The sequence below is a fragment of the Rhineura floridana genome, chromosome 1 (genome assembly GCF_030035675.1).
Source record: "Rhineura floridana isolate rRhiFlo1 chromosome 1, rRhiFlo1.hap2, whole genome shotgun sequence".
In the NCBI taxonomy this organism is placed as follows: Eukaryota; Metazoa; Chordata; class Lepidosauria; order Squamata; family Rhineuridae; genus Rhineura; species Rhineura floridana.
The window spans coordinates 63,700,031-63,721,288 of record NC_084480.1 but is presented as its reverse complement, the minus strand read 5'-3'; the positions used below and the strand labels follow the sequence as shown (position 1 = coordinate 63,721,288).

The 21,258-nt window shown below is 39.6% G+C and overlaps 2 protein-coding genes across 14 annotated transcripts in view; one reads left to right on the top strand and one right to left on the bottom strand.

The window, feature by feature from the left end:
• LOC133383046 (uncharacterized) overlaps positions 1–383 on the bottom strand; it is a 264,149-nt gene extending 263,766 nt beyond the window's left edge. For 3 of the 10 annotated variants that reach the window (XM_061622992.1, XM_061623012.1, XM_061623001.1), the window contains exon 1: positions 3–383. In XM_061622992.1, coding sequence (XP_061478976.1) covers positions 3–53 — 51 coding nt within the window. In that variant the 5' untranslated portion in view covers positions 54–383. The remainder of the gene's footprint in view (positions 1–2) is intronic. The other 7 variants (XM_061622942.1, XM_061623023.1, XM_061622952.1 and 4 more) reach the window with 4 other exon arrangements.
• RIOK2 (RIO kinase 2) lies at positions 254–21,026 on the top strand. 4 transcript variants are annotated; one of them, XM_061623065.1, is made up of 10 exons: positions 254–415; positions 4,421–4,559; positions 5,127–5,243; positions 5,625–5,800; positions 7,798–7,886; positions 14,063–14,254; positions 14,564–14,656; positions 15,933–16,448; positions 17,388–17,484; positions 20,799–21,026. In XM_061623065.1, exons 2-10 carry the CDS (start codon positions 4,427–4,429, stop codon positions 20,958–20,960), a joined length of 1,575 nt encoding a protein of 524 aa, XP_061479049.1. In that variant the 5' UTR covers positions 254–415; positions 4,421–4,426; the 3' UTR covers positions 20,961–21,026. The 4 variants fall into 4 exon arrangements, with proteins under 4 accessions (XP_061479049.1, XP_061479039.1, XP_061479066.1 ...); XM_061623055.1 differs by lacking the exon at positions 254–415 and adding an exon at positions 422–597; XM_061623082.1 differs by lacking the exons at positions 254–415; positions 20,799–21,026 and adding exons at positions 422–597; positions 17,191–17,233 and having other exon boundaries at positions 17,388–17,475.
• Positions 21,027–21,258: the final 232 nt, after the last annotated feature.

Genomic DNA, 21,258 nt, shown 5'->3' with positions numbered 1-21,258 from the left:
ACCTTGGCCGTGGCCCGAGGCAAAGGAACGGGGCGCTCGCTACTTGAGTTCATGACTCTCGAGGGGTCCACCCTCGGCAAGTCTTGTTTTCTGCCAGTTCCTCCCGCGTGACGCGTTTCCTAGGCAGCGGATCATGACAGGTACATACACGCATTCGCAGCAAATCTGAAGGAAAAGCAAGACTCTCTAGGAGCCCTGATATATTCCCTTGTTTATATTTCAGGAGTTCGAATTATGAATCTGCAGTAAAGCTGTAACGATACGTAGGAAGACGACTCTACTGGAGTTTACACAGCTGCCAGGAACGAAGGCAGGCGACCCTCACTCTAAGGAACCTAGCTCCGCCCCGGTGGCACGAGGCGGTCTGCGTGCGCATTTTTACGCATGCGCAGTACTTGGAGGAGGAAGAGCGTGCGTGAGTACCCGGAACTGCGTGCCGAAGTAGAACAGGCAGTCTTGCATGCGGGTTTGGTCAGAGTGTGCCTTGCGCTTTTCATTCAAAGGGGAGGGGGCGTTTAGGTGGACCAGACCATGGGGAAATTGAACGTCGTTTTGCTTCGATACCTTTCCCGAGACCACTTCAGGGTACTAACTGCGGTAAGGATCAATTAGGGTTCAACCTGGGAGACCAGGGTTCGAATCCTCACACAGCTATGACGTTCACTGGGGGACCTTGGGCCAGTCACTGCCTCTCAGCCTCAGAGAAAGGCAATGGTAAACTACCTCTGAATACCGCTTACCATGAAAACCCTATACATAGGGTCGCCATAAGTCGGAATCAACTTCAAGGCAGGCCATTTCCATTTTATGGTAATTTAACAGCGGTCTGGGGTCAGGACTGGCAGGGCGTGGGCCCAAGTAGCGAAAATCAGGCTTAGGATGGGTCTGTGCGGAGATCTGAGCAATGCTTTCCCGGGATCTGTTTACAAACCTCTTGTGCAGTTGTGAAAATATTCATTTATTTACTATGACATTTGTATCCCTTCCTTCCAAAAGGAGCCCAGGGAGGCAAACAAATTACAAAACACTAAAAACATATTTAAAAAACAATTCCAAACCAGATGCAAACTGGTATATAAAGCATAAGTATATACAGTGACTTAAACTCAGATTTGAAAAAGTAAAAGGGTGAAGGAGGGATATTATATTTTCTGGCGGGTAAGAACTAAGGGAGTCTGACACAATAATTAAGTGAGAACTGGTTCACAAACATTACCGTTTTATTAGATAGGAACTTTTTCTTGACTAGACCCCAGGGCCATTCCAATGTCCATAATACAGTATCAGTAGAAAAGAATTCCCCTTAACGATGCAAGGAATTTACAAAATAGCATACAGCAAACTAAACCTTTTCAGTTGCTCCTCATTCAGGTCTTTCATTTATACACTCATAAGTACATTCACATGAGCAGAAAGTGGTTTCTGGCTCCGACTGCAATCCTGTGCACACTTAGTAGTAAGTCTCACTGAACTCAGTGAGTCTTACATCTGAGTAGACTCATTCCCTGGGGTATAAAGTGCATTCATCCATGGTATGCTTCCAAGGTTACGTGCAAGTTATTCACTAATATAGAGGGTGGCTTAGGTTCTTTGGTCTTAGGGCCCCATTCACATTTGGCCAAATGTCTGGGGGCACATGCCAGCAGTGATATGGTCACCCCACACCTTTTCACATGCATGGGATGTACATATCCAGCCCCTCTCCTGTCCTAATTTCTGCAGATTAGGTGGGGAGGGGCTATAACTCCTTCCGCACTCATCAATTGATTGATCTGATGACTGGAGAGAGGGGGTATTTGCATCCAGAGTGCTAGGCTCAGCAGATTGGTTTAAACTTCTCTGCCCTCCCTAATGCCATGTTTGCTTAATTTTTTTTTCTTTTTTCCACTACTGCCAAGATCGATGAGGTCTCGAAGAGAGGCAGAAAAATGGGGTGGGGGGGTCGTGTCAGGCTCATGCTTGAGATTAGGCACCACTGATCTACTATTCACAGGCCTAGTACTTTCTCACAGATGAGCTTATCATTTGCATACGATTCCTCAGATGTAGTTTTGTGACATTATCATCGCTATTCTGTTTTTTAATACCATCAAAATTTATTTTATAGTTGAAGTGTATATGATAGCACAGTGCATGATTAGTATCAGGTGGGTGTTCAGAGTATTGGAGGGGGGATGTAGAAAGTTGCCTGATGGAAGAGTTTCCTGTTTTAGTTTTCCATCCAAGTGGTTTCCTGACTTCTTCCAGGACCTTCTACAGGTCCACTTTATTTTAAAATAATTGATTTAAAGCTCACTATTCTTCTGTGGAAGTACTCCTACTTGAATGTCTGAATATTAAGTTCATCATCTAAGACCCTTCTCTGGATACCATATGAGATTAGGCAGCTTGCAGAAGAGTTTTCCCCATACATGGGAAGCTCTTCTCAAGGAGGCTTATCTAGCACTGAGTCTTGTACCATTCCAGTGCCAGGCAATATTTTTTTTAATGCTGGTCCCTTGAAATGTTTGCAGCTACTATTTTGTGCCACTTTGTTGCATTTAGTAATATTTCATATTTATTTATTTATTGTATTTATATACCGCCCCATAGCCGAAGCTGTCTAAAAACATTAAAAACAAATATACAATTTTAAAAACAATTTAAAACACTTGCTAAAATGCCTGGGAGAAGAGGAAAGTCTTGACCTGGCACCAGAAAGATAACAGTGTGGGCGCCAGGCACACCTTGTCAGAGAGATCATTCCATAATTTGGGGGCCACCACTGAGAAGGCCTTCTCCCTTGTTGCCATCCTCCAAGCTTCCCCCGGAATAGGCACCCAGAGGAGGGCCTTTGATGTTGAGCGTAGTGTATGGGTGGGTTCGTATCGGGAGAGGCGTTCCATCAGGTATTGTTTTATATGTTGACTGATTGATTTCACTTTTGTTTTGAAGCTGTCTGGGAGTTGTAAAACTGAAAGGCTGGGTTTAAATGTTTTAAATAACCCCCCTCACCTTGTCTGCTTTGCCCTCTGCTATCTGTCATCAGCTTGTTGAGACCTATGTGTGGTTAGATATTAAACTGCTCTCAAGATTACAGAATTATACAGCCACAAGAGTGGCTGTATACTATAGCCAGCAAGGATTTTTCACGTTCCTCCATATTAAATTGAAAATACCCCCATGCCATTCTGCAGTTTAAAAGTTAAAAAAAAATGCATGGCTGATTTTTAGTTAATTTAAGAAAATTAACATTGAAGTTTATGAGGCATGCTCAGTAAGGACTAACCGTCAGTGTTCTAAAAACCAGACTAACAGCTACACTGTGAAAGACCAACCCAAATTGTGTTTTCATTTTGACAAATTTGTAGGGCAGTACAATATCTCAGAGAGGAGGTCAGATCTCCTGCTCCCCTGGTGCATTCACTATAGCTGCCCAATTTCCCTACTTTGTAAAGTTTGGTAGAAATATCTGTTGGTTATAGGTACATTCTCAAACTGCAAGGGTTTTTTGCCTATTAGTATTCTTATAGCAGACATTAAGGACACACCTCACATTTGTGAGTACACATGTGTACTCAGAGCAAAATAGGCACACAATACACACACACCAGATAGCTTTTACCACATATTCATACAGCAGTGAACACATAATAAGGAAAGAAGCAGGGTGAAGTTTACACTCCTCTCTGATCTGGTCCTCTTAATGATCTATCACTATAACATGAGTATGCAATGAAAATCAGATCTTGCAAAAATCATCACTTGTCTGTGTTTCAGTGACAGGACAGCAGAAATTAATATAATAGGTTTGATTTGACAGAGAAAAAATAGTGGTCAGGATCTCTGATTCCTGCTGCAGCTTGCTCTCAGGGTTTCTTTTCTCTTCCACTATGTCCAGCAATTTGCAAAAGACTAGACTAGAGCTTATATAATGATAAAACACTGTAAGCATTTGACCACATAAGCAGTACTTTGTGTGTGTGGTCTGCATGTAACTGAAGAGAGAGGCAAAAATCCCATTGATTTTGTTAGAAATGGACTGGACTTTAGATGCCAGACTTCTAAGAACTGCATATATTTATTCATTTGGTCTGAAAATTCCATTTTTAACATCAAACAAGTGTGTTCCATGAGGGCATGAGTCAGTATTTTAAACCATTAAATAAAGGCATACATGGTCCCAGGCTATGGTCTGAAGGCACATGAGGCCAGCACCCTGCTGAAGCAAAGCAGGTCCAGGTCTGGTCAGTGCCTGGATGGGAGGCCGCCTGGGAACCACATGTATACCACCTTGAGTTTCTATGATGAAAGAAAGGCAGGGTATAAATGTAATAAATAAATAAATAATACATTAAGAAAGAGAAGGCATGATGTAGAAAACCATGCTTGTCAAGACAGATAAAGAGAGTGTGTATCATGCTTTATTTTGTTGTTCCAGGTGGAAATGGGCATGAAGAACCATGAAATAGTCCCTCCTAGCTTGATTGCTTCCATTGCCAGTCTCAAACATGGGGGATGTAACAAACTTTTGAGAGAATTAGCAAAGCACAGGCTCTTAGCTTATGAGCGAACCAAAAGTGAGTATAAGTTGTGTGCATGTATGCCAACATTGTTGTTTCAGTGCATTTTTTATGAATGCAGCCTTTAGGTGACATCCAACATTGTCCAAGTGAAATTCTCCTTCCTCTCCTCCCCGTGTCCCCCTGTAAGCGAACTCCAAGAGACCCCTGATTCTCCAGAGCAGATGTTGAGTGTTTCAGGGGAGAGGAGAGACACACGAAGTTCTGTTTTGTGAGAGCAAATTGTTCCACTTGCAGACAGGCACCACTGGATATCACCCACTGAAAACTGGAGGAAAATAGCAATATTTGGCATGTTTAGTTGCCATCTCAGATGCCTTAAATCCTCTTCTTTCAGCTCGTTCAATCCAACACATGATGCCTGCATTCAATTTCATATCGTTGCACTGAATACAAAAGTCCTCTTGCACGTGGTTTATTAGAAGACATTAAAGCTCTCGTGCTTTGGAGGACTGTTAACTTTGCTTTCTAAGTTTTCTTCATGTTGTAAAAGGACACACTCCATAATGATGATATGCGCACATTAATAACTTGCCATGTAATGCATTTATTTTAATTCTTCAGCTGTCCAGGGTTATCGACTAACTAATGGAGGATACGATTACCTAGCCTTGAAAACTCTTTCTTCTCGACAAGTTGTCTGTTCTGTAGGAAACCAGATGGGTGTTGGAAAAGAATCAGGTATTTTCAAACATGGTGATGAGGGGAGGGGTAATAAGATCTTGCAAATATGTTGAAAACATGGCCGTTTGTAATTCCTCAGTTTTATCTATTTAAATAGCATCTACATATTCCAGACATTTAACATTCATCATTATTCAGTGTTTGTATATTCTGTATCTGCCCAGTAGTAAGCTATATCCAGCTAATTTGAAAATTTCACTGGATGAACCTGGATTTCGCACAATATTAATAGTATTGTCATTGCTGTTTGTTCATAGACATTATGTACCATTGTAAAATCTCTTTGATAAGTAGGTAGTACAAAAATGTAATTTTTGAATTTGTTAAAGTTACATTTTTGTCATGATTCTAGTTTGACTAAAACATTATGTTTTAAAGATATTTATATTGTTGCAAATGAAGAAGAACAGCAACTTGCATTGAAGCTGCATAGGCTTGGGAGGACATCATTTCGCAACTTAAAAAACAAGCGTGATTACCATAAACACAGACACAAGATGTCGTGGCTTTACCTGTCACGTCTTGCTGCAATGAAGGAATTTGCCTATATGAAGGTATTGTTGGTTTATTGTTTTTGCCCAGATTCTCCTAATTCTGGGCTCATGGTGACCATACTTTGGGTTAAAAGGGACAAAAAAGGTCTACACACACTTCCTATAACTTTCTTCTCACCAATCAAGATGATGGGTTTGACCCTTAATGCCATAATAGCTTGGCTGTAACTGATTACTTCTTCCATATGCCCCCACCCAATTTCTAAGGTCATCCAAGGGCTCCTCTTAATGTTTGTCCCATCTTTGAAGCAGCAACTAGCCTAGCGAAAACCCAGTGTGTTATGGCCATGAAAAAAGGGAATTTCATAAAGGCTACTAGAAAAGGCATTGAAGATTAAAACTGGCAGTATCCTAATGGCACTCTATAAATCTATACTGTGACTGCATTTCAAATGTTGTGGCTAGGTTTGGTAGCCCCCGTCATGGCTGAGTGGGGATTTTAACCCAGTCTTCTCAGTCCTACTCCAGCACTGGCTTATGTGGCTTTAAAAGGGAATTAGGCAAATTCACAGAGAAGTAGAGTATCAATATGCGATGATTAGAGATGTGAAGGCCCAGGGGAAAAATGGGGGGGGGGTTGAAGCCTTTTTTGTTGGTGTTTCCAAAAAATTGAAAAATGTTGGATTATGAAATATTTTCTTTTAGAGTGACAAGGTGTTCATATATTTATTTCCCCAAAGTAATTTCAAAAACCAAGGAAGACTTTTAAGTAAGGCTGTACGGTTCCAGATCATTACAATTCCTGTACACTGAAGATGTCTGCATCTGAGGCACTGCCATTGACACAAGAGAAGGACGGCGGATTCGGTGCCTTCTTTATTTGCAGGCTTTCTTTTATTGGCATAGTTAGTGGATCTGTTTCTGTCCTTTTGACTTGGTCTCAAAGGAGTGGGAGAAAATACAAAGAAACAGCAAAAAGCAGAAACTGATAGTGATAGAGAGAAAATGAGACTGATTAAATTTCATGTAGTATTCATTGAAGCTTGGTTCCTCTGCCCCCTCGTTTTCTCAGCTCTTTCAATGGAAATGAGTACTTTGTGTCTGCTTGACACTGGAAGGCTGGAGAAGGCATAATAATTTTCAGAATACATAATAATTTTCTTTATTCTACTTTTTTAAAGATGTTTTTAGATGTTCTGTTGCTTCTGCATTTGCCACCTTGGGCTGTTTTGGGAGGAAAGGCATGATATATATTTAATAAATAAATATAATGTTGATTGTTTCTTCTGTCTTTGTTTTTTGCTTGCTCCCTCATGAACTGGCAAAACCAAGGAGATGCTAGGTTCCTTACAGTTCAGCAGCTTGTAGCTCAATTTGTACCAATTGTGTGTGTGTTTTTAAGTAAATTCAATTTGTCAATGTCTGAAGAAACTGTGCCTTTAATATACCAACATATTAATTATTCGGGGGGAAAGTTATACGTAACACATTTGATGTTTCTAAAGTAACAAAGTGACCTTCGAATTTTAAAGGATGCTAAAAAAAGTATTGCATATTTTTTTCCAAAAATGACTGCTTTTTTCAGGGGCAGGAGAGAGAAACAGGGTTTTTTCCCCCATGTCTTCAAAATTTCCAGAAATTTTAAACTTCTAACAATGATAGCTAAATGGAACCTCCAAGTTTTAAGCTAGCGTATCTCTGAATATTTTTGCTTTGGTGAGGTGTTAGGAGTGGGAGAGAGCTGTTGCCTTCATGGTCTGCTTGTGGGCTTCCTTGAAGTGTTTGGTTGGCACGTTTGGGGAACTGGATACTAGACTAGATGGACTTTGGTCTGATCCAACAACTCTCTTCATATCTTTATCAGGTTCTTACAATATGATGGATTTGTTGGCTGCTGGTATAGAGTTATATTTGTTTACTTTATTTCTGCCATAAACTAGTACTCAACGTTCAAACTATTAGCGTGAATACAATAACACACTGGAACATTAACTTATACTTAACTCAATTAGTGGGATGCATACTGATGTTTTAACTCCTTTTTTTCCTTTGGCCAGGCTTTACATGACAGAAAATTTCCTGTTCCAAAACCACATGACTACAATAGGCATGCCGTAGTAATGGAACTTCTCAGTGGTTACCCCTTGTGAGTATTAGTGGCTTCATGGCACAGATAAAATTATTATTTACAAAAACCTATTTGTTTAAGGTGCTTCATTTGAATAGACTAGATTATTGTAAGTTTATAGATTGCCAGAAGTAGATGTTTGTACAAAGCAGCAGGAGTTAAGAGTAGGTGTCATTTCTGGGCAGAAGTATATGTTAGTGTAGTTAAGTATGAACTGCCCTTATTTAATGTAAATTAATAAATTTCTTTAAGTGCCACCTATCCTCCAAATAGCTCAGGCTGACATACATGGGGTGGAATCAAACTGGTTTCGTTGTTCTGACTTCCGGGAAGGGTGACTTAGCCTGTGCCTGCTTTTGAGACGGGCTCCTGCCTCAAAAGAAGCTTATTCAGATATATCAGTCAGTTTTTTCTTTTTTTTTTGACTGATTAAACTTCTCCCGGGTAGGGAGAAACGAAGAGATTAACCTCAAAGCCTATTTTTGTTGGGACGACCAGATCTCATTAATTTATGGGACGAGGTCCAGCCGACGAAGGTGGGACGGATTTTCAACAGCAAGCTCTATCTGTTAAAGCGAACGTTCATCTTATCTTCTAAGAGAGAACGCACTAACAGGCAAGCACCCTTCTTTCTATATTTTTCTTTTACTTGACTTAAATTGTTGCTGTTTAAAAGAGATTTGCCAGATTGATCGGTTTTTGACATCTCACTGGGGAGCCGTAACTTCTCTCTGCTACGCACTAATTAATAGCTTATCTCTGTTTTTGTTGCAAAAAGCTGTCCTGGATTTGCATTCTAAAGATATACACAGAAGAGGGATTTCTATTCCAGATTTTTATTTTGAAAAATATTATACTGTTTTGAGACTACTCTCTTTTTGGTCTATTTTATTTTGACGAATCTGTTTCTTGACGATTGCCATTAATTGTTTCGATCCTGGGAACTGCATTTTGTTTACTTAACTATTGGAGAGATAAGGCTGTCTGCTCTGTTTATACTGTGATGTCACCAAGTTTGGAGTATTAACCCAATTGTTGCTGAAATAAGAAGTGGTTTTCCTATATTTTTCTTTTAAAATGGCAATTAAGAAAGTGGCTGAGAATCTGGAAATAACTATGTTTCAGAAAATAATGGATGAGATTGAGATAACGAAAATTGAATTGAGTAAAATGAAGCAGGAGATTAAAGATATAAGGGTCCCTGTGAGAGAGGTGACCCTGGAAGGGGTCCCTGTGAGAGAGGAGACCCCGGAGATTGGAACAGGGGTCCCTGTGAGAGAGGAGACCCTGGAGACTGGAATAGGGGTCCCTGTGAGAGAGGAGATCCCGGAGATTGGAACAAACGTGGAACAGGAACAAGATTTGGAGTCTATGGACTTTAGAAATAAAATCTATTGTTTGGAACTCAATGTTATCTCTGAAGAAATTAATGAAGATTCTAGAGATAAAGTTATCAATGGCATGGATTATCTTCTGGACTGGAATGATGTGATGGAGCCCAATATAGAGAAAATCTATGGAATTAACTGCAGCCATGTGACAATGGAAAAACTTTTAAGAGATGACCCAGTGTATTTTGAAAAAAAGAACAGAGATATGATTTTACAGCAGTATTTCAGCAACCTATTCAGAATGGATGGCAAGAAAATATTTGGGATAGAGGTAATTCCCATCAGACTCTTACTATATGACTATGGCTTTGACAGCAAGATTATTATGGAATACTGATAATGGAAGATTGGATATTGAAATTACTGGACTTAACAAGACTACTGAAGATGGAAGATGGAAAATGGAACTAATAGAGATAATAGAACAATGGCTACTGAAATTACTGAACCTAACAGATTCTGATGTGATGGATTAATTGAAATGTTTATTTTGACTATGGTTATGACAATAAGATTATCATAATTAGTAATGAGATGGATTAATCGATATGCTTATCTGGAAAAAAAAATTGATAGATATATTTCTTAAAGAATTGAAACCTCTCTTTGACTTTTTGTGGAAAGAATAAAGTAATGTTTATGAGATTTGATGATTAAGTAAGATAACTACTGGAGGAAAGTGATTTTATAATATGACTTAAGAGACAGGATTGTTATATATTATAGACTTATAACTGATTTGATCTTTGACAAATGGGAAGTCAATATTTTACTCTTTATTTTTTATTTTTGTTTTTTTTTTTTCTTTTTTTCTTTTTGTTTAACTATTTTTGATTTTGTTTTTTGTCTTTGAATGTTTTATGATTTTGTTTTGTATGTTTTATGAAAATCTGAATAAAAATTATTGGAAAAAAAAAAAAAAAAACTGGTTTCGTTGTTCTGACAAAAGGTGGTTCCTTCTTCCATCCTGCAGCCTCCCCAACCAACACTCTTCAAATCTGCTATAATCCCCTGGAGCAGATGGGGGGGAGGAGTTCCAGAGGAGGAGAAAATAGCCTTCCTCCCTGTTCTGCTGATGGGTGTCTTCTGTCAGAGGGACACTAATTGGATTCTACCTATGGTTCTCTCTCCCACTGTTTTATGGTATACCCTGTAGAGTAGATTAGGCTGAGAGATGGTAACTACTGTGAAGTCACCCTTCTCAAGCCATTACACTGTATTAGATCTTAAGCCTTTACGCAAAGTAATGAGTTCTGCTGGCCCGGTCCCTTAGGTCTGATCCAGCAGGATTCTGCTAATTACTGGGAAATGTTAATGGTATAACTGCATTCCATCCTCAAGCATGGGATAGAGAAAATTCCTTAAGAGAGTAGGTAATTATGTCAGTAAAGCCTATTCCAAACTGCATGTACAACTAAACAATTAAGGAAAGTAGAAAAGATTGCTTTAAAGCAGTGTTCTGGGTGAGCTCCTCTGATTATATAAAACAACACATCTTAGTAATAATTTCCTGTTTAAAATAAGCTTTTAGCTCTTCTTCTGTCAAAAAGATAGTATCAAAGAAATTCTGCCTCGAGCATAGCATCATTACTTCCTTTTATTTTGTTTTCCCTTGTTTTTTTATTTATTTATTATTTGATTTATATCTCGCCCTTCCTCCCAGCAGGAGCCCAGGGCCTTTAAAACATTTTTTCCAACACATCTTCCAGTAACATCACCTTTTTGTAATGGTACATTACATTTGAATAGGCCGCCCCCAGAGACTGATGTTATCCACTGGATTCCTGAATGCCCTGGGAGAGTTCCCAGTAGACCCAGGTGACCCTGTTGAAGCCTATGTCACACTGTGGAACAGTGAAGCACGTTGGACTCTTGACACGGTTGACCCCGAGCACTCTCTCTGGCATTGTGGAGCCCAGTTTGCACCTTAGTACACCAGTGAATTAAGGGCAATGAAACAGGCTGGACGACAGCTAGAGCACAAGTGGCGAAATACATGCCGTGAGGCTGATCGGGCATGAGTAAAACATCATAACTGCCTACTGTGTGGTGGTGAGGGCAGCGAAGAAGGCCCACTTCTCTTCCTCCATCGTATCCTCAAGTAGCCGTCCAGTGGAGCTTTTCTGTATTGTCAGGGGCCTGTAGACATCATCTCCAGGAAATGGAGTTTTAGACCCTTTGGAGGCCCACTGTGAATTGTTTGCAAGGCACTTTAAGGGTAAAGTTGCTCGCCTCCGTAGCAGTCTTGATGCCCCATCCACATCTACTGTAGTCCCCAATGAGGTGTCCAGTGCAATGTCTGTTGCAACTTCTTGGGAACAGTTTCAGTTGTTGCGGCCTGATGACGTAGACAAGGTGCTTGCGATAATGTGGCCAGCAATGTGTCCTCTCAACCGTTGGCCTTCTGGGCTTATTAAAGCTTGCCAAGGGGGTTTGACCTAGTGGATCCAGGGTATGGTCAAGGCATCATTGCGGGAGGGAATAGTTCCGGCTGCCCTGAAAGAGGCAGTGATCCGACTGCTCCTGAAAAATCCCATCCTGGACCCATTGGTCTGCGACAATTACTGACTGTTGTAAATACCCCCTTCTTAGGGAAGGTGATTGAGAGGGTTGTGGCGCAGAAATTGCAAGTACTCTTGGATGAAACAGATTATCTTGACCTTTTTTAGATGTCTTGAAAGCTTTTAAAAAATGTTTTTTAACAATGTTTTGTTTTAATGTATTTTAAAGTCTGTTTTTATGATGTTTTAAAGTGTTTTTAGTGCTTTTGTTTGCCGCCCTGGGCTCCTGCTGGGAGGAAGGGTGGGATAGAAATCAATTAATTAATTAATTAATACATTATTCATTTACATTTATTTTCTAAAACACCTACATTCTCAACAACAAAACCCCCAATAGTCTCTACCCATAGGTTTACAATCTGTAAAAAAGATGGTAGTAGGTAATTCCGTTCTACACACTTAATGTTAGCCCAGCAAGTCAGAACTATACTGTCGTAAGAGCAAAAGAAAAGTCCTGCTGAGTCAAGTCAGGCCAAAGGCCCATTTAGGCAAGCATGCTGTTCTCACACTGGCTTCTCACACTGCCCAAACTGATGCCTGTGGGAAGCCTGCCAGCTGTTAGTTGGTACTAGCTCGTGGAAACCTCTTGTCATATATTTTTGACGTTTTCTTGCAGAAGCACACATTTATAACGAGAAAGACAGGTAATCGCAATGCTTACCACTGATTTCATATTGTCCTGGATCTTTTTTTTTAAACAATATGAGGTCACTGAAGTGCTGACTGCATGCATTTGCACAGATGAAAACATTAGTGTCCAATTTGACCTTCATTCTTATTCCAGGACTAAAAATAAATCAGCTGCAGTTGAGAAAAACACAAGGTCACATTATAAATGGGATAAGGTAGGCACCCTGAATGAGCTGCTTAATCAAAAATGAATCCATTCCAAAACTTGAATTGACTGAAGAATAATAAAAAGAAAATGCATTTTCAAGGATTTAGCACTTATAATCTTTTAAAATAAAGTATATATGAAAGATACTGCAAAATGGATTTTAAAAAATGACTTCATAACCTTTATATACCTATGAACCATGATCATCTCAAGTCCTGATTTGAAGAAATTGCATTGGTATGTGAAAACAAAGGGCTAGATTCTGACTTGTCTATGGTGGAACTCTGCTAACTGGGTGCTCTTACAGGTGGAAGGGAGGCAATTTTCAATTCTTCCTGTAGCCTCTTATGCCCACTGAAAATCTCTTTCAGAGAGCTGGGGACCCTCCTGAATAGTGTAAGAGGTGGCACAGAGGAGGGGGGCTGCAAAAGGAAAGGGAATTACAAAAGAATTCCTCCTCTCTTCCCCTTCAATGCAACCAATAGCCTCCACTGGATCGGAGTCCCATCTGCAAATGGAAGGAGCCCTTCTGTCCCAGGATTTAACCCATAATATTTCCAAGCTGTTTTTATTTTTGGAAGCCAGTCAGCAATTATGTTGGTGTGAACAGACAGCAGCTTTTGCACAAAAGAGATGTGATTAGGATCAATACTTCTTTAAAACACTTGGGGTGTTTTGGGGGCCTGTGTCATATATTGCAGTGAGAAGGAAAGAGTAGGGAACTTGCCTTTCACAAGTGCTATATTTGGTACACGCACACTGACACCTGTGTCTTACGATGCATTTGAATCTCTCAAAGAATAAGTAACACAAACATGAATAACATGCCTATTTCTAGCAAAGAAGCATGCTCAAAAAATGTCAAACATTTACAAACAGCTCATGTTTTTGTGGAGAAGTGATGGTGCTGTGTACATCAGTGACTTCAAAAAATAATACACTCAGTCTAGTTAAGCTACTGAATAATTTTTGTCCATAGTTAATTAATAAGACTCTTCTGTCATCTTGACTCCTTGTTAATCTCCAGAACTATAATAACCAGAAATGCTGCTTAAATGTTATATTTCACAGGGGGTCTTCATTTCAAAAATATTAATTATTCACTAGAAGAAAAAACCTATTCACGAAGCAGCCCTTTTCATAATTTCTTTATAATGGTTTATAATATACTTTATCCATATCTTTCTGAACCTTTTTAAAAGCACAATTCTGTGGGGCCTCTTATTTTACTTCCAGGTAGCGAACTACTGAGTTTGTCACATGGATGAATCTGTAGCTGAGCTAAGACTTTGATCTCTCCTACGCAAATTCAGTGGACTTCCCATTGAATCACTGTGATACAGTGCTGGTTTTTTCCTCCTAGTTGTGGGTTCCATTAATAATGTGTTTGCTTTTACCACATAGATGTCAAGTGCATCACCTCAAAGACCCTGCCTCTCTATATAATGAGCTAATGGAATTAATCGTAAAACTTGCCAACCATGGTTTGATCCATGGTGATTTCAATGAGTTCAATCTCATGTTGGATGGTGAAGATCAAATCAGAATGATTGATTTCCCACAGATGGTGTCCACTTCTCACCCAAATGCTGAATGGTAAGTGATGAAAATCTCTGTGTGTTATCAGCATGTGGCCATTTGATTATGACACTGAGCTGGTTCATGTAGTCCTGGTAAGCCATAGTATGACTTACACAACTTTGCATGACACAATAGGCCTTTACATAGTTTGCATGACACAATAGGCCTTTAACTGGAGGTGTAATCTATTATTTACAGAAGAGAACTCAAATAATGCAGTGTATAACAGAATTAATGTATGCATAATGAAGAACCTGGACTAGTGGGATGTTTGCAATTTGATTAATGTACCTTTTAAAATAATCTGAAACTTCTTTTGTTCAGGTATTTTGACAGAGATGTTAAATGTATTCGTGATTTCTTTATGAAGCGTTTCAGCTATGAAAGTGAACTCTATCCAACTTTCAAAGATATTAGGTAAGCTTGCAGGCCTGTTTAGAGACCAAGAGCTGTTTCACACTTCAAATTCTACCTCCACACTATGCGTTCGGGTTGTTCGCAGCGAGGTCTTTGCCATACTGAAAGTTAAATGTGAACCGGGCCTCCATGGATAGAGCCACAGCTTTCCAGATATGATTTATGCAACTGTGCCATTATGTTTTTTTTAGCTACCTCATACATTCCCTATTTCTGTTAGAGGGCCTGAGTCACATATTACATTTCCCATCTGAATGTGTCTCTGGGAAACGTAAAAGTTGTTACTTCAGCTCCAGATACAGGATAGGTAAATTATTGCCATTAGTGTGTACAACTATCTTATGCAAAATATACACTACACTTGTGCTGAAGGCTTGTTTTTTTCTTTGGCCAATCTGGTGATAGAAAATGATGATGGGTCACATTCTCTCTTCTTGCATAGCAGTGCATTAGTGCATGATCTGCTATTGGGTAATCATGAAAGGAAGGGTATAGTCTGGTGTACGCTCATCCCATGAACTGTATCTAATGTTCATATTTACTCTTTGAGAATGAACTTCAATAAAGAAGCACAGCTTTTCTAGGTCTGGATGGAAGTCTCCCACTGTTCCTCTTTCCAATCATTATCCAGTACCTTTAAAAACAAAAACAAAAAAAAACACCAGACAGTAATCTGTTTTTTGGCAGATCCCAGAACGCAACTATTTCCAAATTCCATCTCAGGGTTCTAGTTCTTATCTTCTGCCTCCCTCTTTCTTTTAGAGGCATACTTTGACAAAAGCACATCCTTATCTGATATACCCTGATAAGATCAGATCAGGATGTGTTTTGATGTATGGGTATAAAGCAGCCTTTCCCAGCCTTTGGGTCCCCAGATATTGTTGGACTACAATTCCCATGAGCCCCAGCCAGCATGACCAATGGTCCGGAATGAGGGAAATTGTAGTCCAGCAACATCTTGGAACCCAAAGTTTGGGAAAGGCTGGTATAAAGTCACAAGTCTAGCATTACTTTGGAAGAACTGCTTTGTTCTAAAGTTTTACTCACTATTTATTTATTTATTTATTTATTAAATTTATATACCGCCCGACTAGCAATAGCTCTCTGGGCGGTGAACATAAAACAGCATAAAAATACAATAAATAACAAAACAATACTAAAATACAAGCAACAATCCAACACAATAAACATTTTTAAAATTAAATCAGTGTAACACTAAAACACTAAAAATGGAGACTCAGTTCATGATTGACTTTCTCTTTTTCTGCATTGTTAGAAGGTCATATTCTCTTGATGTCGAATTTGCAGCCAGTGGTTACACCAAAGAAATGCAGGAAGATGATGAACTTCTTTACCCAGCTGGTCCTCACGATGAGGGCAACGAAACTGAGCTTTCTTCCAGTGGTCAAAATTCTGAAGGAGAAATAACACTATGTAGTGGTACAGATCAAGAGACTGAAAGAGACTTCAAAGATGAGGAAGATGATGTCTCTGAAGATTTGGTGCAAAGCAGTGAAGAAGACAGTACAGATGAAAGTGAACAAAATTTAGATTTGCGGGAGTTCAGCTGTGCCTTGAAACAAGTTAAAGGGCAAATTGCTGCTGCTGGAGACATGGCTAATGCAGACAGCTCTGTAATTGATTCCTTTAAGGATAAAAAGAAAATCGAAAAATCCACTAAAATTGAAGATCAGGCAGGTCAAGAAGAAGATCCTGCTGACAAAGAATATGAAGATGAATGCCCAGATCTGGTTGACTTGTCAACATTAAACAGAGAATTCAGGCCTTTCAGGTATAGATTTATATTGATTGTTCAGGGGCTTTCTATGTATCGTTTTTGTTTTCCCTTTCCAAAAGATGAGCCCCTCAAGTGCTGGGCATATTTCTTTTGAGAAACTCTTTGTAAAATTCAAAAAGGTGGGTGTTTTTTAAATGGTAGTGTGTGTAATGAACTTTGTCTTATGATGAAATATTCAGGAACTGATTGACTGGCAGTATAAGAACTTGTTATACTCATTGTGTCACTAATTCATCACTGGCATGCTTTGTCCCTCATGAAGAAATTTTAAAAATGTGCTGCCTTTATTTCTTGTACTCACTGTTACTTGATTTGTTCTACTTCGGGACTGAGCACAAATTATTAATTAAATCAAATTATGCCAGCTCTGCTGTATTGCTGCTTTCAGCTACTCTTCCCTCTTCATCTGTTCTGTGCACCAAGAAAACCATTACTAACAAAATTGCTAAACTGAATAGTTAATTCAGTCTGCATCTTGTTTCATGAGGCATTTATTTGCTTCTTATATAGAAAATTGAGATTGCAAAAGGAGGCTGACATATCCTTTTGCTGCCTGCATAGCAGGTGAAGTCCTGCAAGGCATGGCAGGCTAGAGCAAACAGTCAACATTCAAGTACAGTGAAGGAGATAAATATACAAAAGAATCTTTGGGTTAGTGATATCATATCCAATGAAACAAAAGTCCTTGAGACTATTATTTATTATTTTATTTATATCCCGCCTTTCCTCCCAGCAGGAGCCTAGAACATCTGTTGAGCAATTCCATTTCACTTCAGCAAGTATGTATGTGAATATCCTGGAGGACTGTATCCATTATCACCATCTGTTTTGATGAAATAGTTAATGTTTCTAAATGTAAATGTTGCATCTAATTGTATCAAATGAGTTTGTTGGAAAAAACTCTTGACTCCAACCATACTTTCTGTATTGCAGAGATGAGGAGACGCTGTTTCACACCAATGACCACAGGACAAGAACTACTAGTATGTCTTCAGTAGGCAGTATGGCAAGCCTTTCAACAATTCCTCCAGTAAGTCTTACATAAGTCATAAAAAACCTGTGACTCTCCAGATATTTGATGGACTACAACTCCCATTATCCCTTGCCATTGACCTTGCTGTCTGAGGCTAATGGGAGTCGTTGTGTAACAACATCTGTAAGGCCAAGGGTTCCGTTCCTACCTTACAGAATGACACAGTCCCCCAAGATCTCCTCCTACATAGCTGCTGCTCATTTCTGTGGAATACGAGCATGCCAGCGTCTCAGTGGATTGTGCCCTTAGTTGGCTTGTTTGTCTGTCTTGGAAATATTTCTTTCAGTTGTTATTGATCAGTCCAGGTGATGAAGAAAAGCAGGATCCTTGGAACCCATTGGGGATATCACAAAGTATTCTTTCTATCTATTCATGTCTAAATGACTGGGGACTTTTAAAGTCTTAATTATAATTATTCTGAACCTTGCAAAGGTGGTTATCTTCTAATTGAATCCAGTTCCATTATCACTTCTAAATGCCTGAATCCTTGAGTTTGAGATAATGAACTGTTATAGTTATTTCTGAAGATCATTAGGCTTTCCATTGTTAAAGATAAAATTATTTTTAAATATCCATTAACTTTATCTTGCTCCAGGATAATGCACTTATTGCTTAAAGTCAGGGTTCTGGTGCCTCAGGAGGTGCTATGCACCCCAGATTTGGCTCAAAACCCCAGCTTACCCAGGAGTTTGCATACTGCCTACAATCAAAGAAAACAAATTTCCTCAAATGTGCAAAAGGCATATTAACAGCCTCCATAGATGCTTTGTTTGCACACTCTGTTATGTCTTTATTGAACTGTGGTTGTTTCATTTATACTAGAGTGCCTCCCAGTGGCTGTATAAGTTATTGAGAACCTGGGGACACTGGGGAAATGTTAAAGAAAGCCTGAGTTTTAAAGATTTCATGTTTCATTTTCCTTTTTAACGTGAGAGCAACTTCCTTATTTGTTAATAACTCCAGCGTGTGCGTGCGTGAGAATGGTTACATTTTTAAATAGTTGTAATATCTACAAACATTCCCCCCGTTGACCCCATGCTACATTAAAATGTGCAGTTAGGGATCATGAACACAAATAGAAGGACCCTGCACATTCTTCCATTTCAGTCAGATGAATGTATTCCCACTGCCTAGCAGGGGGAGGAGGAATCATTGCCTTCTTTATTTTCTTGGGAACCCACCATGACACTGTTCTTTTTTGATATATATATCCATATATATATATATATACACACACACACACACCCTCCCTCCCTCTCTCCCTCTCTCTCTCTCTCTCTCTCTCTCTCCTTTCTACTGGATCAAGAGCACCCTGGCTGACAAAGGGCTCTGCTCTCTTCTGCTTTCATTCCCAACTATACGAGGCCCTAAGAGTACCATCTGAAAGGGCCAACGCATTCCACTCCTAGACTCTAGCAATGTGCTGACAAAAGGGATGGCCTGAAAACAATAAATTCTTTGTCTTCTAAATTCTTTAAATTCCTAGTAAACTATTGCTGCTGACCAAAAGGAGAGAAGCAGAAGTCTTTCTGAAGAGCCTTGAGACAGAAAGCAAGAAAATAATTCTAATTGCACATAAAGACACTATTCTTAAGTCCCATAAGAACTGATAATCTTTTATCATACTGAAAACATGGTTATTTTGCACATCTATGTAAGATCTTTCAAAAGAGTTTGGAATAGAAAGGCAGAGCAGAAAAATAAAGGCAGAGGGCACACAATCCAGTACCCTATCAAATGCTCCCCTCCCTAGCACAGGGCTCCTGGCCATGGAAATCCCTTACTTTAGTCATCTCTGCAATGAATGGAGAATTGTGCCATGAACTGAATTTTACCCAGTAAGCCATGTTCATATGCGTGCTGTTAACCCACCATGTGAGCTTGAAGTAGAAGACAAGCTATAAATAAAATAATACAGTGGGTCCTAAAAATGTACATCTTGGGTGTCAAAGGCCAGGATAAAGAGATGTCTCTTCAGCATTTACCAAAATCTGTGCAGTGAAGTTGCCAAATGTACCTCTGTGGGGAGGGAGTTCCACAATTTAAGGGCTGCAACAGAAAATGCCCTCTCCCGGGACACCATCTCCCCCAAGCTTCTGAGAGTGGTGGAAGTACCAAGAGGGCCTCTGCTGCTCATTTCTACATCCAAGAGGGTCTGTAGGGAAGGAGGCGATTTTTAGTCATTTAGGCTTTGAGCACTAACATGAGCACCTTAAATTGGCCTGGAAATTAACTGACAACTAATGCAGCTGTTTTAAAACAGGCTATATAGAAAGGGAACCCCAGCCAGGGCCGCTGCATTTGGGACAAGTTGAGGCTTCTGAGTTGTCTTTAAGGGTAGCCCCATGTAGAGCACCTTGCAATAATCCAGTCTGGACGTTACTAGAGCATGGAATACAGTGGCCAAGTCATTTCTGTCAAAAAGGGATTGTAGCTGGTGAACAAGCTAGAGATGGAAATAGGCACTCCTAGGCATTGAGGCCACCTGAGACTCCAGTGTTGGATCCAGGAGTACCCCAAACTGGGGTGCTGCTACTTCCAGAGGAGTGCAACCCCATCACAGTTGGATCATCTGAATTTTTTTTAATCATATTGTTTATCCAAGGAGCACAGGCCAGTGAACATGGAGGCTGCCTGTAAAGCGGTTAAGCTGAGAGAAGGTGGTTAGACCAACATCACCATCCAGTGAGCTTCATGTCTGAGTAGCGATTTGAACCAAACTGTCTCTGACGAGAGTCCAGCACTCTTAAAAATCATACCACATTGGCTCTTGCCATTGCAGGACTACCTTTTTCATATTTAAACCATGGCTTTGTAGTCAACATAAAACTTAACTCCTGTAGATACACCCAAACAAATGTTCATTAAATTATTTTGCAAAGCATGTAGATATGTATATAAAATATCTTCACCTTATTTGTGGTAAAATTACAGAGTACAACTTCTGAGTTATATTTGTGTACTCTGAGAAATCCAATACTAGGCTCAGCCACAAGGGGGAATAGTATTCTTCCAAACTATCTCAAAATTCTTAAGCCTGCTAAAATGTTACAGCATAGGGAACTATGTTGTGTTACTCCATGGGCCATTTTTCTGACCCTTTCCAGATAATTTAGACTGAGCTGTCAAGAGAAACTATCTATTTTTCATTAACTCCAGAAAAGCTGCTCTTGGTTAAAACTTGCTAAACTGTGAATTCATTTTGTGCAATGTCACTGCTTACATACAACCTACGTTGAGTTCCTCTGTTCTAAAAGTGTCACTTGACTTTCAAGCAAGGCTAACATCTGGATTTTGAAAATGTCTTGTAGGAATTGATAAAACAAAAGATAAAGCGTCAGCTGACGAAACAGCAAAAAGCTGCTCTGAGACGCCGGCTGCAGAAAGGAGAAGCTAATGTTTATACCAAACAGCGGCGAGAACACATGCACAACATCACGTCAAGTTTGGACGCAGCTAGCTTCTGGGGCTAACACCCTACAGAAATATTTTCCTTTCTTTGTGCCTTGCAAATCAATAAAAGATGACTTTCTGTTTAATTGAAATGTCAAATTCTGTTCTTTTATGTTACAACTGGAGTATGGCTCAAAGCTCTACACAGTGATTAAATCTAAATATGTTAACTAGACAACAGAGAAATGGGGCTCCATAGGCCTACTCTGAGACATGCCCAAGTTTGGGTATGTCCAGTGAGATTTTTATTTTATTTTTTAATTTGGATGGTTCTCATTGTTACTGGAGTACCTGATTGTGCTTGTTGAGAGCAGGAGG